Here is a 22,975-nt window from a genome sequence, read left to right as displayed (position 1 = left end):
GAATTAACGAAGCATGATTTATTATACTAATTGTTATCTTATTCATCTTATCAAAAATATACCCGCATGTTTCGTTGAAACCCATCGTGTTGAGGAAAAACTTTCGGCACACTTTCGTGAACTCTCCGTTACTTTGCATCTGATGAAACTGGTAATGGAATCTTTTGAATTTGCCATCCGTATGATGGTTATTCACGCGCCTTTCAATTACCACTTGATGTACTCTTTCTCGTATAAATGCCACTCGGCCGATTGCATCATGGCTCCAGTACTTACGATTTTCTTGAGCTCATTCATCCTTCGAGAATACATACGAACATCGTTTCTTGCCCATAGCTCAGAAATTGTACAGCATTGGTCAATCGTTGTTTCTTTGCTCGGAGCACACGTTGCACGTCTTTTTTGGTTCGCTTACGTTTCCTGGTCATTGGATCCACCGGATCATCGAAAAAGCTGCCATCATAGTCTACATCATCTCCTACTGATATTCGAAGGCTTCCATTTTCCAAAAACACAGGGCGCAAATCTTGCTCCTCAAATCCTACAAAATTACCCTCACTTTGAACGGAGCTGGTATTCGTGTGACACTCCTGAGGGATGATGCTGTAAACTTCCTCGCAAGGGATGTCGTCCTCGGAACTTTCACAGGTATGGTAGACAGACTGAATTAACTGCACAGAGTGCAAAAGACATCGCGACCTGAGATGAGATAAGACATCTCACTGTCCCTTTTTGAAACCATTTGCCTGTCAGAAAAGGCCAGTTTTTGACGTAGGACTACGTCTGTGTTTTCTATATTGGGGTACACTTTAAGATTGCGAAAATCGGGGACCGTCACGAAAATATGATAGACTTTAAACTTTAATATCTAAGCCGTTTCTCGATGGATTTTCAATTTTTTTTGGACCATTCGATCAAGGATGAGTCAACGCTTCTTTGCATTTATTTGAAAATACTGATTTTTAACTATTTATTATTGATAATTGATAAAATGTTTAGAAATAGGTAAACTAACCAATCACGTACATGCATCACTAGCACAGACATCAAAAATCAATCACTTGCGGGTTTGGATCTAATCCTCAGTTTGAACAAGATTTTACGCATAGCAGACGCATCAAAGCGATCGTAGCGGAGCGGACACAGCATCACGGAGGCGCTAATAACATTAATAACATTGCTCGATGTGTTGCTGCAGATCATTCAACCTCAACGAACCAGAATTTCATATGAAGAAAAGGTTGACCATAAAAATAGCACTGTGGTGATCCCGCACCGCCAGTGCCGATGCTGAAAACTTATTACAAGTTGTGGTGTCAGTTAGTTGGAAAGGAACATTGGGAAAAGAAAATTGGTTCTTCTCAGGACCAACATTTTATTAAATGAAAGAATTAACTGCGAAAATCGACTGTTTCTGTGGCATCGGGTTTGGCGAGGTAGCTTGGTTGCTGTTAGTGATTCCATCCATTAAAATTCACTACATCATCTCCCTCCAACGCGCTATCAAATTCGCTATTTACGATTGAGTTTTGCACTTTGAAGAAAGTTTATTTCGGATAGTCGGATCAACCTTCTTTTGTATAAAATGTTGGCTTTTGTATAAAATCAGTGAAGTGGAAACTTTCTACAGCAACCATCCATCGGTGAACGACGCTCGGACAGACGGATACCAAGAGATAATGTTTGGTAATATGGAGAAACTTCGTCTTGAATGAAATTTCTGCTGTTATTCCTCGTAACAATACGCATCTAAGATAAACAACATTTCATATGATATGGAAATGCTAATATCATCTTCCAAACTTGGACGTACATGTTCATGATAGCATTAGAGGCGAAAGTATAGAATTGATAGTTCCGTTAGGATACGGCAGGCATGAAGAATGTTTTTTTTATAGAAGTCGATTTGAAAGCGAGCGGAGGGCAATATTTGTGATGGCACATATCGCACGACCTTCCTTCTGCCAAGCTCCCGTATGAAGGGGGAGGGAAGAATATCAGTGTGGAAGCTGATATATCTCCACTGGCAAAAGGAAGGTGGTTTGACTTGCTCATATGCCATCGCGTGCGGAAGGATTTGCTATCGACGAGTACTGTCTCCAAATTTCTAATATGACATCAGCATTTAGTCGAATAGGATTTTTATTGCACAGTTCTGTTTTCTCATTGCGTCCGTCTCGTCGCAACCAACTTGGCTGCCTCGGAGAGAACAAAGCAGAGAAAGGCACTGCTGCTGTACCGTCGACCAATAACAGCTGAATTGATGGATGCCCCCAACAAGGGTAGTACACTAAATTAATGATTTCGTGTGTGTTACTTCTACGTGAAGTTAAACGATTTACAATGATATGGAAATGCTAATATCATCTTCCAAACTTGGACGTACATGTTCATGATAGCATTAGAGGCGAAAGTATAGAATTGATAGTTCCGTTAGGATACGGCAGGCATGAAGAATGTTTTTTTATAGAAGTCGATTTGAAAGCGAGCGGAGGGCAATATTTGTGATGGCACATATCGCACGACCTTCCTTCTGCCAAGCTCCCGTATGAAGGGGGAGGGAAGAATATCAGTGTGGAAGCTGATATATCTCCACTGGCAAAAGGAAGGTGGTTTGACTTGCTCATATGCCATCGCGTGCGGAAGGATTTGCTATCGACGAGTACTGTCTCCAAATTTCTAATATGACATCAGCATTTAGTCGAATAGGATTTTTATTGCACAGTTCTGTTTTCTCATTGCGATTAGATGCAGTTAGTTATTGGAAAGGCGCATTGGGAAAAGAAAATTGGTTCTTCTCAGGAACAACATTTTATGGAAAGAAAGAGTTAATTGCGTTAATGGACTGTTTCGGTGGCATAGGGTTTGGTAGCTTGGTTGCTGTTAGTGATCCCATCCATTCAAATTTACTGCATCATCTCCCTCCGACGCGCTATCAAATTCGCTATTTACGATTGAGTTTTGCACTTTGAAGAAAGTTCATATCGGATTGTCGGATCAACCTTCTTTTGTATAAAGACCTTTTTGGAGGACACCATCCTCAAAAATGGCCGAAATAAAGGAGAAATAAGCAGAATCAGAAGTGGCGTGAAATCAAACGCAAATATATTTATTTGCAACGTTTGGTTTTCGCCTGCGATGTAAGCGTACGTGGCAAAGTAAGGATTGTGATGTCCCCGACTGAAAGCCAGTCGAGTGGCTTCAGCGGCCGATGAGTCATGTTAATTCCACGGTTAGAGACTCAAAGTCCATCCAACTGGGAACAACAATTCAACTTCTTGATTCAGTTGGCCTCCGAGCAGTTTGCTCAATGTTAATAAAACGACACAAATTATTATGGCAAATACCATCAATTTTGAATAGCTACGTAGTCCTACGTCACCTTTGCGTACAACCCGATTGGGCTGCACCTTTGAGTTTTATTGGGAGATTTGACAGACGCCGGCAAGCACAGCGTTGCTTTATTTTGCTAGTGGGTGCTTTGTTATTACTTTCGCGGTGTTGCTAGTAGTCACGGATTTTCCAACTTCAGTTTCAAAAGAAACAAGTAAACACGAATAAACGTTCCTTTCATTATTTTCAACGTGAAATTCGACGTTCAAATGAACAGCTCAGAATTCGGTAATTATTGATTAAAATTTATTCGCCTGATTAGTTTTCGGTTAGTTAAAAAAGTTGGTCACACTGGAGCTGCCCGTTGCGTGGATTGTGGATAATTTGTGTGAGGGCATTCAGCACCGAGATGTCTTATCTCATCTCAGATCGCGACACGTTTCTCGGAAGCCAATGTGGATAAACTGACATTTATACTATAATAAGCAACGCCATCAAAGAAGGCATGTTACTGATATGCGATCATTCGTATAAATTGGCACGAAAATAATCACATAAACTAACATTGCGAAAATCTTAATGATAATAACAATTGATTTTTTTTAATTTGTTGATCTCATAAAATATATAATGTAGTATATTCTGGATGTGTTTTATTTGTTTAAACTTTTGAATTTACTCGAGAAGAGTCATTATTGGTAGTAAACATTAAATCGGCATTTTCTCGACTGCGTGTTTTGCAAACGTTACAATTCTTCGATCATAGCCCGATCATAGTCGATAATAAAGATATGAAAAGTCTATATATGAATTTACTATAATTAAATTTTGAATTAGAACTACTCTAATAGGGAAAAAATAAGCCCTAAGCGTTCTATACAGAAAATATATTAAATTATTTAATTTTGACAACACTTTAACTGACTTTTATAGTTCGATAAGAATTGTACCATAACATTTGATCTTATTTTTTTTTCAACGTATTATTTCGTACATAATATAGTGAATGAAAAAAAACGAAAGATTTTTTCCGAGACGTATACCTTCTTAAAATAAGTATTTTGCTGCCGGAAGCTACTGTAAAAATTTCAGCCAGATCCGTTATGTTTAAGTGGGTGCTCAACAAGCATGAAGTTTATTTGAAAAAAAAAACACCAAATATATGGAAAATGCATACTTCTAGGTAGCGCTCTAGTCATTCGATCCTCCTAATTAGTGACATTTACTATCTTAACTTTATCATGAAGAGGCTCCCGAAACCCCCGAGTGATTTTGTCAAAAAACAAAAAAGTAAAAGATGAATAAAGTTGAAAAAATAAATAAATTACTTCCCCAGGTGAAACGCTCCATCCAACAAATTCGCGTACAACGATGATTGGAGAAGGTCACTACCGCCCCTATATCGTTAATTTCAGTCAATTTCAAAACAAGTACCGTAATCCGGGGGAACATTGATCACCGGGGTAATATTGATCAGTTCCACCATTTTCAAGAAATGAATAAAATATTATTTCCTATTATCACAATTACTTTTAATGGGAGTTAGGTATCTAAATCTTGATTAAATTAGCAGCTAGAATGATATAAACTTCGGGTGAATTTGAGTTCTTCGGGTTTTTTTTTAGCCAAAATTTGAACAATAAAATCAACATGATTTTTTGAACTCACAGCATGCTGCCAAAAAAGCACTCAAAACAAGTATAATAGCAAAAAAATAAGTTCGTACCTATACTGCCGCTAACCGCAAGTCGAGCACATCTGTATATGGAGGCCCATATAAAGATGTGCTCGACTTGCGGTTAGCGGCAGTATAGTTATGCAATAAGCAATATTTTTTTTTGGTTAATCCATAGTTTTTGTTTCGAAATTTTGATACGTATTGTTAAAAAACCAGGTTACTCCACTTGCGGTGATGATATTTTTCTCGAAACAATCGATGCTCATCGCTTCAGCCTAAGAGATTCCAACTGTAATTGCCTACCTTTTGGCGTGTGCGTACGCTTTCTCTATAGATAAATGATTGATCAAAGTTACTCCAAATACCTATAAAAATAAAAAATCTCAACAAAAAACATTTTAAAAACAAGTTTAAAATTATCAAATAATCAAGAACAATAACCTTATACGTTCTACATGTAGCAGTACTCGTTTTAAAAATATGAAAAAAGTCATGATTTCACTTACGGGGGAAATATTTACAAAACAATTAGGAAAATGATCAATGTTCCCCCGGATTACGGTATCGAACCAACCAAGTAAATCGCAAGTAAATCGATCCGACCGATTCTGGATGTAGAATAGCTGGATGAGGCGTTGCTCCCTGAAAACCAACGTTTACTTTACATTAACCTTCCGGGACTCGCACCATTGTAAAAAGTACAACACCTTCGAGAAAAGCTCTCTTGTCCATCACAAGAGTGGCGGGGCTGTAGAGTATGCTCAAACTCCACTTCAGAGAAATGCTAATAACTTCGCCGGGGAAACACTAATCTTTTAGCGGTTTTCAGCATAACATTCTGTATTAAATTCTTCAGGATCTGAATGAGTATCATAGTTCTTCATCGTAAATTGTGCCATCTAACTACAAGTCACTTGTTTTGGATGTTTCTGCATACATTTTTGCATATAAATTTCCAACGAGTTTAGCACCGCCCAAACGTTGATCGATATGGCTGACATTTTGTCCAGAGCACCAGGGCAACTACTCGTTTGAAGGGTGGCTCAACATATTTAATTTTTATTTTTGGTTTATTTTTTCACAAAAACACTTGCGGTTTTCGGGAGCCTCTGCGCAATAATGTACACGCAAAAAAAAAGCGTTCCCGAATTCGTGAACCAGCAAAAATACACCGTGATTTAATTCATGGATTCGGGAACACCAGTCACGTTTTCCAGAACGTTCCCGAAAACGTGACTGTATTCGCGAATCCGTGACTGGTGTTCCCAAAAAAATACACCGTGAACTCGTTAGTTCACGAATTCATGAACGCTTTTTTTTGCGTGTAAAGATTGTAAATGGCACTCATTTCATTTCATTTATTCAGACTAAGGCCGAAGTGGCCTGTGCGGTATATAAGAGTCTTCTCCATTCGGCTCGGTCCATGGCTACACGTCGCCAACCACGCAGTCTACGGAGGGTCAGGGCAAGTCATCTTCCACCTGATCTATCCACCTTGCCCGCTGCGCACCTCGCCTTCTTGTGCGCGTCGGATCGTTGTCGAGAACCATTTTCACCGGGTTACTGCATTAGCTGTTATAGCTGGTCCCGATCGATTGTATCATATGCGGCTTTAAAGTCGATGAATAGATGATGTGTGGGCACGTTGTATTCGCGGCATTTCTGCAGTACTTGGCGAATGGTGCACACCTGGTCCGTGGTGGAGCGTTCGCCCATAAAACCCGCCTGGTACTGCCCCACGAACTCCCTTGCAATTAGTGCTAGTCGACGGCATAAAATTTGGGAGAATACTTTGTAGGCGGCGTTCAGCAATGTGATTGCGCGGTAGTTGCTACAATCCAGCTTATCGCCCTTTTTGTAGATGGGACACACGACACCATCCATCCACTCCTGCGACAAAACTTCGTCCTCCCAAATCTTGGTAATGACCCAGTGCAGCGCTCAAGCCAGTGCCTCACCTTCTTCTTCTTCTTATTCTTATTGGCATTACATCCCCACACTGGGACAGAGCTGCCTCGCAGCTCAGTGTTCATCAAGCACTTCCACATTTGTTAACTGCGAGGTTTCTAAGCCAGATTACCATTTTTGCATTCGTATATCATGAGGCTAGCACGATGATACCAAAGACTAATTAAGACGTTCATGTCCCATACAACAGTCCGATTTTTTTGCGCTCATGAAGTACTGGAACAAAAAGTTGCATAACCATTTCTGAAATAACCTTGCTTTGTAGTAAAAACTGAGCAACTAATACTACCTCATTGTTGCTAAGGCTACTTGTTGATGGTTGTTTGGTAAATCATAACATTTACGCAACATTCAAAAAGAAAACAGAATTCATTCTAAAACTAACTTTTATCTTTCAGGGCTGATGACCAGGATACTAAAGAGATATTCATAATATCAATGTAATATCAGACGCACTTTATAGCACTTTACATTTTGTGTTATTCATATAAGAATTACCACCGTTAAGTTTTGTGGAATCGTCAAATTTTCGCCCAAACTGGCAGCGAAGACTCCGCGAATTTAAGAATTCGTTCTGACTGACGCACACATCTGGGAGCCCAGAGAGACCACGTTAATGGTACTTAATCCCTGTAATTTTTCCTGATTCTAGTTCCACATCAATGAGTTTTATGTCTAATACAGACCACCACCGAAGACCAATAAATTTTACGAAGAGGGCATGAAAAGGGAATGCAATTATTACCATAAATTATTCTAGTAAGCTTTAAATTTATAAAACAATGAATTGTAAACTGACTTGTCTACAGCTGTAATGGATATTTATTCTTTGCTTCGAATGATTTGATAGCTTGAACACGAAAGACCGCGCTTTGTCTATAGGTCTGATAGACATCCAACTTTCTTTTCCATGCACCACTTTATAATCCATAACATTTATCCAGTAACGAAATTGGAATCATTATTTTGAGAGAAAACATACTTGTGTTTTCCAATCAGCACTTTGAGATATTCTGAATATTATTTTTACTTCTAACTAATTTGCCTTTTTAAGTTAAAACATAATAGGTATTATGTAAACGATATTAAGTATAATACAGAATACAATCTATAATTCTCGGCCAGAAATAGGTTGTTTGCTGCTAAAGAAGCTTTTATATACAGTGTCTCATTCTCATAGCTTGCATATTCCTGCTTCTTCGGGCGACTCCAATTTGATCATCCATAATTTTCTAGAAAAAAAAAATCAGAATTCGATTAGGTATTCCTGATTTTTCTTTCATACGTTTCAAAACAATCTTGAAGGCATCATTACAAACATTGATTCGTAACCATAGGCTACTGCAATAGAAGGTGAACAGAATACAAAATCTTAACTTCAAACTTGGGTACCGAGGGACCAAATGCAGTACTAGAAGTGATCCCTCGAACGAGCTCCACAGTTCCGTCTTAAATAGTCTTTGATGATACTTTTATGCCCAGGGAAGTCGAGACAATTTCCAATCCGAAAATTGTCTAGACCGGCACCGGGAATCGAACCCAGCCACCCTCAGCATGGTCTTGCTTTGTAGCCGCGCGTCTTACCGCACGGCTAAGGAGGGCCCCAGTGCCTGTGCCAGTGCCTGACCACCGTGTCTAAATAGCTCTCCTGGTAGTTTGTCAACCCCATGGGCTTTGTTGTTCTTCAGCCGGCCAATCTCCTCCTAGATTTCCTGGATATCCGGAGCCGGTAGAATTATATCCTGCGCGCGTTCTCCCAGGTCCATCACCATACCGCCATCTTCGCCTGCCACATCGCCATTCAGGTGCTCTTCGTAGTGCTGCCGCCACCTTTGGATCACCTCACGTTCGTTCGTAAGAAGTTTCCCGTTTATGTCCTTACACATATCAGGCTGTGGCACGTGGCCCTTACGTGAACGGTTCAACTTCTCATAGAACTTCGTGTGTTATTAGCGAGGTACAGTTGCTCCGTCTCTTCACGGTCTCGATCTTCCTGCTGACGCTTTTTCCTCCGGATCCATTTTTCTCACAACAAGTTGTGTTCCACGGGTATTCTTATGAATGACTATGAACGAATGCAAATAGTGTGGCCCTAGCGTGTGGTTGGCCCCCGCCAAAGGCGCCAGACCCAGGCGCCCCTGGGCTGAAATTAAAGATTTCGCGATTAGATGATTTCCTCGGTAATCAAGGATTCCATAAACAACCGTTTGACTAGTATCCGGAGAGCCCTTTTCCGTTAATAACTGGTAAATACAGGTATCAGAAAGTCAGCTCAGGGAGCACCCCATTTAGGAGATTTGTACCATCACTTTCATTGTCTTTTTCATCATTTATTTGACAGATAAGGAAGTAAGAATAAAATGATAAGAACGGGAAATGCAAATGGCAAGCAGCATGGCACATGCTGCTAGGGAGGGAGCTCTAGAAGGGGACTTTTCAATACGCTAAAGGCGAAACACAAAGTAGACTGTGAAAAATGTATACAAGTGGTAGGAAGTTTATGTAAATTGGAGATATATTTACTCATTTTACGTGGACAAAATGTTTGAGGTTCGAAAACGATCGCATTTGATCCAATGATATTTCCGATTCCATTAAACCAGATACTTGTATGAATTCAATTTGAAAAGACAAAGCGATGATGTTGAATATTCGATGTTTGTTTTTTTTTTCAATCACACGGGTAAAGTATTCACACCGCTAGGTGGATGAATAAGGGATTTCTCTTAACAAATGACTATGAAATGAATGGGAAACTCTTCACATCCACTCGTGTTTGTGCTTAGAGAATACTAAGCTGTGAATGTACCCAATGGCTGCTGAAGGTATTGTCATGAGGAAAACGTGTATGTTGCATAAAAAAGCATTTCATTGATGTATGATATGTGAGTACATACCTTACTCTATGAACCGCTTTTATCATCGTCATCCCGCGTATAGGATACTATATTAATCTGGCGACATGCACACGTTTTCTATTTTATGTTCCTTAAAGCATATGTTTATGGAAAATAAACTTTATGACACATTCCTGACAATACAATATCTTATTGTTGTTAAATTGATAGGTAAAATAACGAAAGAATTATAGAAATATAAAATCTGTATTTTTCAATTTGAAAAAATAATAAACGTTATTTTATTTATTTATTGACGAAGAAAAGTGAATTTCTCTAAGGCAGTAAATCAGTTTATTGTTTAGTAGCGTAACAAAAATTTATGAGATATCAAATACTGATAATGCCGTTACTTATTTATGAGATTTGGGTCTTCAAATCTTAATCAATTTTGAAATTATAATTGGCGACCATTGAAACAGTGGACCGTTTGTGACAAACGTATCTGCTGCAGAGTAGAAACACTGAAAAGCCTCTCTGCGTTGAGGAAGAAATAAATGTGAGCAATAATCAAAACACACTTTCTCCGATCTTTTTAAGCAGTACGAAAGAAATGTGTGCTTCGTCGTCTACTCTGAGTCAGTCCTGATGAGAAACACAAATGAGACTGGTCAAAACCAGGGTTGTAAATATTCGGCAGCACTGGATGATGGTGATGTTTTTTATATCATTTTTTTTATTTTCTTCCTGCTTTGAAATCAACCTCACATTCCCGGAGAGGCAGAAAAGTAATCAACAGAACTCACATCACCCACAGCGCCGCGAAGATGAAATTTACCACAGCAAAATGTACACATTCACCCAGAAAATTGAAAAAATTCACCACGCGTTTAAATGGGCCACTCACAGTCATACGGTAAGGCGCGAACTGAGCAGCATGTCAGAGCGACTTGTGAGTGGCTGAATGCGAAATTGAATAGTCGGTGTTGGAAATGATTTTTCGGCTGCACCCAGTCGCACTCACCACGGCGGCGATTAAGGCGACAGCAGATTTTACTGAGATCCATGTTTTTCACTGCATTGACTGTGAAATATTTCTACCCTGGTCAAAACCCACAGTTCGACCCTATTCTGATTGGTACGGATCCGAAATTTGAACTATCATTGACCATTGATCGGAAAAATATCCGGACGGGGCCAGACAAAAAAATATACTCAATATTTTCAATGCTTTTTGGTTGTTTTGAGGATTGGTTTTTTATTCGACTAGAAAGAAGTTTCCCCATTTAGTGAATTCTATTACCATATAGAGAATATAATTAAAAATTAGATCGAGTTTAATAAACAAAAACATTTCCGGTACGCACCTGAGGGCTATACAAAATATTCGGATACGTGTCAGGTTTGATATAATTTAGGAGCCGGGTTTAAAAGAAATGAGTAAATCAGGTTCGAGTGGGGTTCACATTTCACAGCGGGCGTCACCAGTCAAAATCACGTTAATTCCACAAGAGTTGTGTGTTTTACCAGAAAATTAACTATCCTCTGGAACAAAAGAGTGATTAAATGTTGTTGAATATACTAACAGTAACAAGATGCAATGAAAAAAAAAAAAATTATGAGTTTTTAAGTAATCCTTTACTATTTTTTTATTCCTTTAGTTATTTGATAGGCACTCTGTGTTACTTAACCGCTACTGTGCCGAGATCTACTGTGGTGATTCTGCAGCCCGAATCCACACAGAATCTATTTTTAGATTTTTCCATTATTCATTGTTGTTGTCGTTGCTGGTCCATCTCGTCGTGAGTCCATTGTGTTCCTTTTTTCCATGTCGTGTATCCAATGATCGTTGCATTGTCCGGTTGCCATTCATCCGGGTAACGTTGCAGGAATGCCTCCGAGAAGAACAAGTTGTCAGTCGTCATCAGGCAGCCGTCACGGTGTGGCGTGCACCCCAATACGCCACCGCATAGGCTTCGCATCCGGCGACTGACGAGAGTTTTGGTGGAGGGGCTGGGAATCGAACCCATGATCATTCGCTTGAAAGGCGAACGTGTAGTCAACTACGCTACGGGACCCCCTAAGTAATCCTTTATTATTATTGTTTTTCGACATGAACATGTTCTACAAAATAAACAAGTAAATCAGACCACACAATTTCCTGGGAACTATTGATACTGGTATGTTAGAAAAGTTATTCGCCTATTTTATGCGACTCTACGACACTATTTATAATTCCATTACCCAGAAGGCCACTACCTCGAACTCCATTATTCCGAATGAGTCATTGCTCCGAATAAGTCAGAACTCCGAAATAGTCGTTATTTCAAGTTTAAACTTTATTTCAATAAAAAATTGTTACTCGACAAAAGTTTAATTAGAGTTTATACGAATGAATAACAATTGTCTTGCGAATTAATCAATAACAATAGTCGAGTAACCCATACATTTTTTACAAGAATGTTGATTTTTCCTTGAATAGAAAGAAAAGTCCTCGTTCCGTAGAATAAATTTCTCTTCAAGATTATTTAAGCGATGGGGGATGTTTGTGTAGCACGTTCTCATGCGTAATGCAGAGAGTTAAAGAAATGCACAGGAGTGTATGATTCCTTTTTTTAACATGCAGTCTTGCATTCATCAATATCATTATTAATCATCATATCAAACGATAAGAAGATATTTATACCATGTTTCGTATTTTTATCGAAACAATGCATACTATACAAGAAGGGGCGCTACAATAGATCTAATAATTGGTCGCAGTGGCACACCCGAACAGGAAAAAAAAATACAAGAAGGGGACATATACTGTTATGTCTTGATGTAGCCAGATTCAGATTGTAGATTGAACACTAGTGATACTCTTCGTACATTGGACACTAATGGTACTCATGTTTTTCTTTTGAAATCCCCATTTAGGTTACTATCAGAAATGAAGGTGGTGTGATCCTTGATTTCAATTTAGTACAAAAATCATAAAAGCATGAGGATTACTACTCCTGGCCACCTTCATCTTCACCGTAACTTGGGAGGGGAAGGAAGTGTTGATGTAGTAGTTACTTTATGAGATGCGACACCCTCATAAGTACCGCTTTATCTTCTCTTTCTCTTCATTGGCATTACATCCCCCACTGGGACATTGCCACCTCGCAGCTTAGTGTTTATTAAGCACACTTCCACAGTTATTAACTGCGAGGTTTCTAAGCGAAGTTACCATTTTTGGTTTTGTATATCATGAGGTTAACACGATGATACTTTTATGCCCAGGGAAGTCGAGAAAATTCCCAACCCGAAAATTTCCTAGACCGGACCGATAATCGAACCCAGCCACCCTCAGCATGGTTTTGCTTTGTAGCCACGCATCTTACCGCACGGCTACCCGAGCAAAGTCTGAAAACATAATGAGAGCAGATAGAAAACATATTTTGATATTGATATCAAATTGAAATCATAATTTGTTTTCAAATATGAATCATCATGACTGATTACATATTTTGATCTCATTTTGCTGTTGATTTCTAAATTGTATGATCTGACATCAAACTGTGTACTTATTTTGTTATCGAAACCAATATCAAAATTAGTTTTCGATTTGCTCTCATCGATAGCAGAAATAGTTTTCGATTTGATATCACAGTAAGATTTTTCTGCTATACGTTTTGTTATTTTAACCGTTAAAACGACCAAAAAGATATCAAATTAAGTAATCATATTCGACGATTTCACAACATCAGAACAAGTTATCGATTTGCTCTCAAGCTTTGCTCGGGTAAGGAGGGCCCCTTACAAGTACCACGGAGTTGGAAATTGGGGAAGATTTTCGTTGGGTCAAGATTTGTCTGCAGCTGATAATGTGACGGTGGTAGATCCTATACCGAAACACACCACGCAAAGGTGTCTACCCAACATTACGGACATTATCTCTTCCTTTGGTTTGTATCGAGAAGATGCATTGATTCAAAGAAGACATTATCTCCTCTATTCGCCATACACCGGACAAACGCGTGTTTTTTAAAGAATGCATTATCTCCTCTGTCTGCCTTATACTTACCAAACGCGTTGATTTAATGAAGGCATTATCTTCTCTGTTTGCCTTATACCGAGCAAACGCGTTTATTTGAAGAAGGCGTTTATCTAGTTGGTAGTAAAAGAGCAGTATTTATTTTAATTCCAATAACATGTAATTACAAACAACAAGTCTTTAATGTTATGGAAATGCTCATATCATCTTCCAAAACATTTCAATATGGCGAAACTGATTTTGTAAACAGGAGCTTCTCACGTCGTTGGTGGACTAATTTGAACCCATCCATACAATACAAAGCAACTGATGGAAGCGAGGAATTATCTTCTTTCGTTAAATGGCGCTGAATTAGCCTTCCAGCGACGTGAGAAACTCTTGTTTATAAAAGCAATTTCGCTCTTTTGAAATGATGGTGCTGATTTGACGAAATTTCTGATATTAATTTTAAACGAAATTATGTTTATGACATGAAAGGTATTTTTAAATACTATTTGATAAACTAATGTGTGCAGAATTTATAGTAGAATAGTTTTTTTTTACAATTACACAAAAATTACAAGATCCTAGGTCAAAAGAAAAATAAGATATGCTGATCACATCTATCTGTATAATTGATACAGACTGGACCAACACGAATATAATAAAATCATCACATTACCTAATAATGTCACGTTCTTTTTCATTTTTTTTTTACTTTTTTATTTCATTAATTATGATTGATATATTTGGTTTCCATTATGAATATAACTTTGTTATCGGTTTCCTTTGTTGACTTTTTTTATGTCTAACTCTGGAAAATCAGTGTTTTAGCTCGTTCTGGCGATGAATGTTTGTACTTTACAATTAATTAATACGGATTTATGTCACATTGAAACTGACGTTTTCTATTAGTTACAGTGAATTATTTATTGAGTGAATTATCGATAATGTTTTTGCTAGACTTAAAAAAATATTAATCATAAGCAATGTTTAGCTATTATAGTCGTTATCGAGTTATTACATGTTTAAATCACATTGGAAAATTACATATTTATTATTGTTAATGTTTACATGTCCTCTTTGCAACCAATGAAATGTTTTAGATGCATTTCCTTTCATTTTAGAATAGAATGTTATATATTAGATTAAGTATTATGTTACATATATCGGACCCAAATGCAATCAATGCAGAAAATCAAAATGCTCGATGTTTTATCGAATTTCAAGCCATTAATAGATAATGCTCGTGTGAGCTTCCGTTTCCCAAAATAGTGGAGTGAAAATACATTATAGCATTCAGACCAAGCATCATCGATACGTGCCACTATCATGTTAGGAATCATGCGTAGATTCCTTGAACACAACGCCAATAACGAACTTTCACCGCACGCTTCCGACGTGTGGTCTTTGCCATCATCCACCAGCTAGTAACTCGTGAGTAATACATTCCTCTAGGTCCACCGAAAATAGGCTCGTAAATCAAAACTAATGTATGGGAAATTACGCCGGATGAAATATTCGATCCGAGTACATATATTTGCTGTGCTCTTCATATGGCTGCCTGGAGTGTCGTTCTTGTGTTGGACTTGTACGTTTGTATCGCTATCCAGAAACAGTCGATAACCTTCCAACAGTTGAATTTACTGTTTGAAGCTATGGCGAAGTGTGAAACATAAATACATCAGAAAATTATTATACAAAAATTTGCATAGAAATGGCTAGAAAGGTAATAATGCTAATCTGCTCAATAAAAAAATTCATCGCTAAAAGTTGACCATGGGAAGAAGATACATTTGGCAATACTGTAATTCTGGCACCACTGGGAGCAAATTTGGAATTTGGGGGAGAAGAGAGACAAGACGAGTTTATGAACGCGGCTCCCTTCAAAACCATCGTTGCCAGTTTTTTAACCGAATTTTTAAGCGATGTTCGTGTTATCCATTCCAGCTAACACAAAACATATTTCCAATGGGGCTCTCAAATATTGTATATCAAATCGTCGCCGATGACCTTCTTTACATCATGCTGCCAAGTAACTACCAATAACTTGCTCCGAAAAAAAGCCGTAATTCCTCAGAAAATTCTACATATGTACACAAGAACAGTTCTGTGACCCATGAACTCCACGAACAAGCAAACGAACGATAAAGTTTTCCAGCTTCTGATTGGCATCGCGCGCACACCACCGTTCACTCACTCACTCTTTCGGGGAGGAAAAAGTGTTGAGATTTTCAGTGAATGACTTGGCCTTTTTTCAAGCCAAAAGCTGTTAGCAATTAGGGCCCCTCTGGTACAGCTGCTGGTTGACTGGTTGCTCCCGTCTGCTCCATTCACCAATGCCATAAATTTGCAGTGTGTGATGGTGCCGAGGTATGTATCGCCATAATGTGATCCTTTCGGGAAACGTCCTTCACCGAGCAGCATGGAGCTTTGTTATTTCTCAATGAATCTGTGAGTGAGGAACGAGGAAAAGATGGGATGCTATGTGGCATTTAGTTAATTAGTTTTTTTGACGTGACATCAACATTTTTGCCATCGATGATAACAAGGTACATAAGGACAGTTGTGATGCGAATTAAAATTATAGTTTTTACTGCCGCCAGGGCAGGTTTTGTGGTCGACCAGTTGCTAAATTTTGATTAACTGAATTTAGCATATAAATGCCATCAGAAAGAGTTTGTTTCAAAATTTATTGAAGTTGAATCATCTAGTATTGCCTTCCCTAGTAACTTTTTGGTTTTATGCAGGTTTTATCGAACTCATGTATTTTTATCGAATTCACTGTGAGAAGTGAGAAGTGAGTAGTGAGACGTCTTACTTTTTACTACTCACTTTTCACAGTGAGAAGTGGGCAATAAGTAGTGAGAAGTGAGACGTCTCACTTCTCAAACTTCATTCTCACTTTTCAAATGTCCTATTCAGCCAAATGTCCGATTCCGCCAAATGACCTATTAGGCTAAAAGACCTATTTGGTCAAATGTCCTATTCGGCCAAATGTCCTATTCGGTCAAATGTCCTATTCGGTCAAATGTCCTATTCGGTCAAATGTCCTATTCGGTCAAATGTCCTATTCGGTCAAATGTCCTATTCGGTCAAATGTCCTATTCGGCCAAATGTCGTATTCGGCCAAATGTCGTATTTGGCCAAATGTCCTATTCGGCAAACTAGCTTGGGCGCTATTAGCTCGAAATGAACCCTGAGTTGGGGTTTCTTCACTTTTTGAGCAGGCGTCTAATCCTGCCGTATAACCCAACCCCTGCTATCAAAATTACGACGTGCCCACGGTTCGACCACGTTGTGTAGAACTAATTCCCAATACGTATTTTGTATTATATTATTTTTACTCACTTATGTAGCAGTTTAATTCCTGGACCCTGTAATCATTACGTCAGATAAAGATCGATATTCTACTATCCTAATGACTGTTTTCCGTTTTGACCAACATTCAACATAAATGCAAAATAAAAACCTGTAGTATTTTGCTTAATGTGAGGTTTTCCAAGAAAAATTTCTTATAAGTATTTCAAGTTGTAAATTACAAAATGCTTGAAGCGATTTCCGCTTGGTATGCAGATAGAAAAAAAACAGCAAAGAACCCATGATGAAAAGCAGAACGATAATAGCACGTGAAAGCTTAAAGTAACGGTTCGTGGTAAAAGTGTCCTTCGTAATAACGATCAAAAACGACATATTTCTGCACTTTTATCTGATTTTACGCTTATGATATATTTCAGTACGCCTTTCGCGTGCCACCGTTTTGGAGTTGGAGTTGGCTCCGGTGCTTTTATTGGGAAAGATGTGGGTGGGTTAAAATGTAGGGTTATTCTTGTGTTTGGTTACCGCTGTTCCTTATTTGTTCTTACGACCCTGAAGAGTCCTTCAACTCTGGGAAAAAGGGTACACGAATGTCGTTGGGGTTTATCGCGATAAAGTAAATGTGAAAATAGCAGCGAGATAGGGTTGGCTTCGGATGTTTCAAGAGATGTACCTCACGATAAAAATCGATAATTATGCTCGGCAGCCAAATGGTTTCATTATCATTCATTGCAAGTTAGGAGATGTCCTATAATGTTTATTTTTGAATAAAATAAAATACACTGGGGAAAGTTGAAATGTCGAGATAACATAATCACATGCATTCAAATTTTTTGTAATTAATATTTTGCTCCAACCATTTAATCTTGTATGTGATACTTATGCACATTTAGGTTTGTTTAAGCTTTCTCAACTGTGTGGAATTCAAATTTCATTCAATTTTTTTCGCATTATGATAATTTCAAAAAATTCGAGTGTTTTTGAGTATAATTCGGAATGATTTTTTAGTTTTTGAAATTTTCCTTATTTTAAATTTTGAATCAACTGTCTTTTTTTCTATAAAAAATAAAACTCTTAAAGAGTCAGAACACGTCTTCTAAATAATTGTTTCGATCGGTTCAATTGATTCTACAGGAAATTGGCTTACTAGAAGAATATAAACGACCCGGAAATCGAGATACCGATAGTCCACATCTGCAAGTAAGTTGGTTTTTTCGAATAATGCTTAACCTTCCTTGGTTGACAGTTCGATAATTTCCCCACGTGTGTGTTTTGATTTGAGAATTAATTATATTTGCTGCACTGTTTTCCAATAGAACAATATTACCGGGAACCCCTGTACCACACACTATACATAACATTACATCTGCAGAAAACCAACACATATATTTTCGCACACCTGAGCTACAGACTTGAAACATGTCATAATAATTATCCGTGGAAAATATGTCGATAAGATAGTATTATGTCATGTTACATACCCATAATTTAAACATGCTTACACAAGTTTAAAGAAATAATTATTAATATTCTATTTGGGAAATTTTATATTAAAGAAATTTTAGATTTCATATAAAAAGTGTGACAGAACAGTGTGAAAAAAAAATTGTTTTTGCATGGAATTTATGATATTTAACCATGACTACGCATCAAGTGGGCAGAATAATAGATCGTGTTAACACACGATTTGAGAAAAACAAGTTACATTCGGGTCACCTGTTTTTCGAGACCTAAAACTAAATCGTTACTTGTTCACAAATTATGGTCTTCATATGTTTTTATTTTGCTGTAAATTTGAAAACGCTGTTTTGGGGGGACTTGTAGGTTTTATAATTTGACATCAAACTAATTACACATTTCGTTATCGCTGTAAAAATCAACATTATTAAGAGAGCGTACATTATTATAATCTAAAACCTTATTCTTCAAATTATTGGTCCAATATTCCAATAGTTGCAAACAAAATTTCATTGTTGTTCCTGTAGTTACGATTCACATTGTTTCGTATTGGACTCGGAACTCGGAAGCAAAACAGAGAAATACAAATATATATAAATGACACCGGCAATCTTATACTTTTGAATCAACTATAGGAACACCCACGACCTAAAGGTATTATAGTTCCTAATAATTAGTTCGGCGCATAAAAAAGAAACGCCAGATAGCAAACTTCCAGGAGAAAAGCTAGTTTGATAAATTCTGAAAATATGGTGATATGAAGCAGTCAAGACTTTGTATGAACGTGCAATTTCTATTTCTGAACAACTATAAACATCGGCGAGAGCCTTGAAACATTATTGCAAAAAAATTCAATTCCATTACCTCATTTTTTCGAGAATATTCTTAGTGATCTGTTCAACCTTCAAAGATGTAAATATTGGAGAAATTGAGGAGCGGTCGAGCAACCTTGGTACTTTTCCAGCCTTAAGTAAATACTACAGCTATCTGTAATTTTGTTACTGTTGATTTTGATATTTTAATTGTTATGAATATTTTTAGAGATTGCTTATACGTTCGTATGACACACAGTAGCAGGGTTGCGTACAAATGCCAAAAAAGAAACAAGATGTTCCATGATTTTCCTGCAGTTACACGCATAATAATCATATTAGTATTTAAATTTATCTTTAGCATCAATAGGCATGTAAAATAAGAGAAAACACCCATTTAGGGTTTTTGAATATTTCTCAGCGTAGAGATTTGATATTCTAATCACACGCAAACATACATAACATATGAAACATGTCCCAATATATTTCATAATCATCACGAACACTAACGACATCTGTTGTTTACTTCGACTTGGCTAAATCGGGTGAGCAAACGTCAAACTCGATTTATGCGTCTTACCATGATCCGATTTATTCGCAACAAGTTGCATTCGACTGGTAATCCTGTCCCATTATTTCCAATTAAAAATTTGACTGATATGATTATGGGTCTCCAGTAGTCTTGCGAGCAAATGCCTAGGATTGCCGGTCCTGTCCCATTATTTTATATAGGAAATTGAGCTGGTCGGATTATGGGATCAAGAGTTATGGCCAAAACACTTTTTTTACACAAAAATGCGTAAAAAACGTGATTTTTCAGTCACTTACGCTTAACCAATTTGCTCACAACAAGTTGCATTCGACGGGAAATCTCGTCCCATTGAATCCTATTGATTATTGGCTGGATCTGCTGTGACTTAGAAGTTAGGGCCGAAATGCTATTTTTAAAAGGTACGAGAAAGGCACCATCACCGCTAGGTACCAAAAAAGGTTTAAAGATTTTGCAGCTTGTGCATGCAGTTTGCTCGTGACCAAGCCGGACTCTATCCGGTTCGTCGTTGAATATTGTTTTCGATATTTCTGCCGATACTCACTGTTGTGACACGATTCCCTGTTCTGGCGGCACTGCTACTGACTAGTAGTTTCATTTTCTAGTTGTACGCGACTACCCTGTCAATGTGAATGACTGGCACAAGAGGCACGAATATATAGAGAAAAACGAAATAATAGAGAGAAAAACGAAATAATAATTAAACAAAATTGAACTTATTAAGCTAATTATGCCTAATTGAATTCTTCTTAAATCTACTATTTACAGTGCCTTAATCTAGCTGCAGTTAAAACTTATATGTATTACACAATTTCATAACAAGAATAAATAAAATAAATCATTTGCAGCTTGAAGCGCACAGACCTAAATCGTGTTGCTATCTAGACTTGGTGATTCCTATCACAGTAAGTGGCCATCCCACTAAAGTCTGCCGTATCTTCTTTGTGCACTTAATACAGTTCGTGAATCATGCGTCTGCATCCCAAACCATTTTCCACCAAAGAAACCAAAGTTTCCGAGTATTGTACGCAGCAAACTTTTAACGTCCGCGTTTCGTGTCAGTCAATGTTCTTTGGTAGAATTTGAGTTTTATACAGAGCAAATTTTGTTTCCTTCTGCATGGCACGGGGCATAAGCTGGTTACAATATCAAAAATTTGCACCGAAATATCATTGAAATATCGAGACTATGGATAAGAATAACTTGTTCTCCTCATGATATTTCAGTGCAAATTTATCCCTTATATCAATCATGTCCATATCTCATTTTGCTACCTAATCAAGATTTGATATTATTGAGCTATTTTCGTCTGCTCGGGACGTAAGCACCACCAGGTCTACCTCTGTCTCTATCTTGCAATTATGTACTTTAGCTTGATGAAGTTGATGGTTATACCTATTCTCGCCCCCTCTTGGGTCGATTAATTGCAGTAAGATCAATGCTATCCACAAAGCCCAGAAGCATATGCCACTGTGTGATGATAGTGCCTTTCTTCTGCACGCCTGATCTCCTAACCACCGCCTCGAATGCAATGTTAAAAAATCCAAATCTCGGGTACTTATTCAAAAGGACGTATGTGATTTTGTAAACAAAGATTCAAACGTCGATTTGTCCGATCTGATGGCACTCCCATCAACACCACCAACAGGTAAGGTAGCCGAAACCTCCCCCTATCTGTCTATGGTAATGGTTTGCGCGGGAGTGCCATCAGATCGGACAAATCGACGTTTGAATCTTTGTTTACAAAATCACATACGTCCTTTTGAATAAGTACCCGAGAAATACTTGATTTCGAGTCACCAAGCGTTGCAAGTATCAGCCCAATCAGTTTCGTCGGAAAACCATGTTCAGACCTCATCTGTCACAGTTCGTTTATTTTCACTAAGTCATACAGGACAAAGTTTTAAATTCCGAATTCAGAAGAGGGATCTCTCTGTAATTGGCACATTATAGTATGTGTCCTTTCTTGTAGATCGGACATGTGAGGCATACCAACCATCCCGTAGGCAGTTATTCATCCTCCCATATTTTCAGAATAATGTGGTGGATCGATTGATGGAGCTGTTCCATGTTTGAAAAGCTCGACCAAGGTCTTGTTTGTCCCAGCAGTTTAACTGTTTTACAGCTCAAGTAGGTAAAGCCTTCCTAACCTCATCCACAGGTGGATCATCGCCGACTATGTTATCCTGCTTCTTAATACCTACACCTTCGTTTCCACCGTTCAACAAATCTTCGCTGTGCGCTGTCTTATTCCAAACACCATTAACATCTGCGTAAAATCTCCGCCTATCGTGTCGATCTATATTGTCCTGCGTTTCAGCTGTCACACTCTCTTTGTGCTGCCTTTTCCTTTCGCGGTGGATTTATTGCTCTCCTGCCCTTGCCACACTGTACTTACTTGATACTTGATGGGCTACAGCTCTTCGATGAACCTACGCCGAATGGAGTATCCTTCTCCACTGGACTCGATCCTGGGCCAATCGCTTCCAGTCGCCCTGAACATTGAGCGCCCTCAGGTCCTCTTCAACTGCAAAAAGCCATCGTGTACGCGGCCTTCCACGAAACCTGCGGCCTCTTCCGGGTTCTCTACTAAATATTATCTTCGCTTGACGTTCTTCCGGCATACGAACAACGTGACCAGCCCACCGTAGTCTGCCGTGTTGTATAAGCTTAATAATATCCAGCCCTTTATACACCTGGTACAATTCGTGATTCATGCGACGCCGCCAGATACCGTTCTCCTGTTTACCGCCGAGTATTGTCCGCAGCACCTTACGCTCGAACACTCTCCTAATCGCTCCCTCGAGCGCTATATTGAACAGTAGGTTCAAGAGTGCATCACCCTGCTTTAATCCATCTAAGATACCAAATGACGTCGATATTTCATCCGCAACCCTTTCACTTGATTTCGATCCGTCCAACGTTATACGAATCAGCCGTATCTGTTTCGCCGGAAAACCATGTTCAAGCATAATTTGCCATAATTCATTCCGTTTCACTGAATCGTACCCCGCCTTGAAA

At 38.3% G+C, this 22,975-nt stretch overlaps 1 protein-coding gene across 4 annotated transcripts in view; it reads left to right on the top strand.

The window, feature by feature from the left end:
* The window catches only part of LOC134212362 (sodium/potassium/calcium exchanger Nckx30C), a 252,361-nt gene that overhangs the window by 145,759 nt on the left and 83,627 nt on the right, over window positions 1-22,975 (top strand). For 2 of the 4 annotated variants that reach the window (XM_062690138.1, XM_062690137.1), the window contains exon 3: window positions 18,269-18,334. The exons of the other annotated variants lie outside the window; for them this stretch is intronic. In XM_062690138.1, coding sequence (XP_062546122.1) covers window positions 18,269-18,334 — 66 coding nt within the window. The remainder of the gene's footprint in view (window positions 1-18,268; window positions 18,335-22,975) is intronic. 4 annotated transcript variants of the gene reach the window in all.

Source organism: Armigeres subalbatus, chromosome 2, assembly GCF_024139115.2.
Source record: "Armigeres subalbatus isolate Guangzhou_Male chromosome 2, GZ_Asu_2, whole genome shotgun sequence".
Lineage (NCBI taxonomy): Eukaryota > Metazoa > Arthropoda > Insecta > Diptera > Culicidae > Armigeres > Armigeres subalbatus.
The sequence above is the reverse complement of the archived record's forward strand: the minus strand, read 5'-3'. Positions and strand labels throughout refer to the sequence as shown.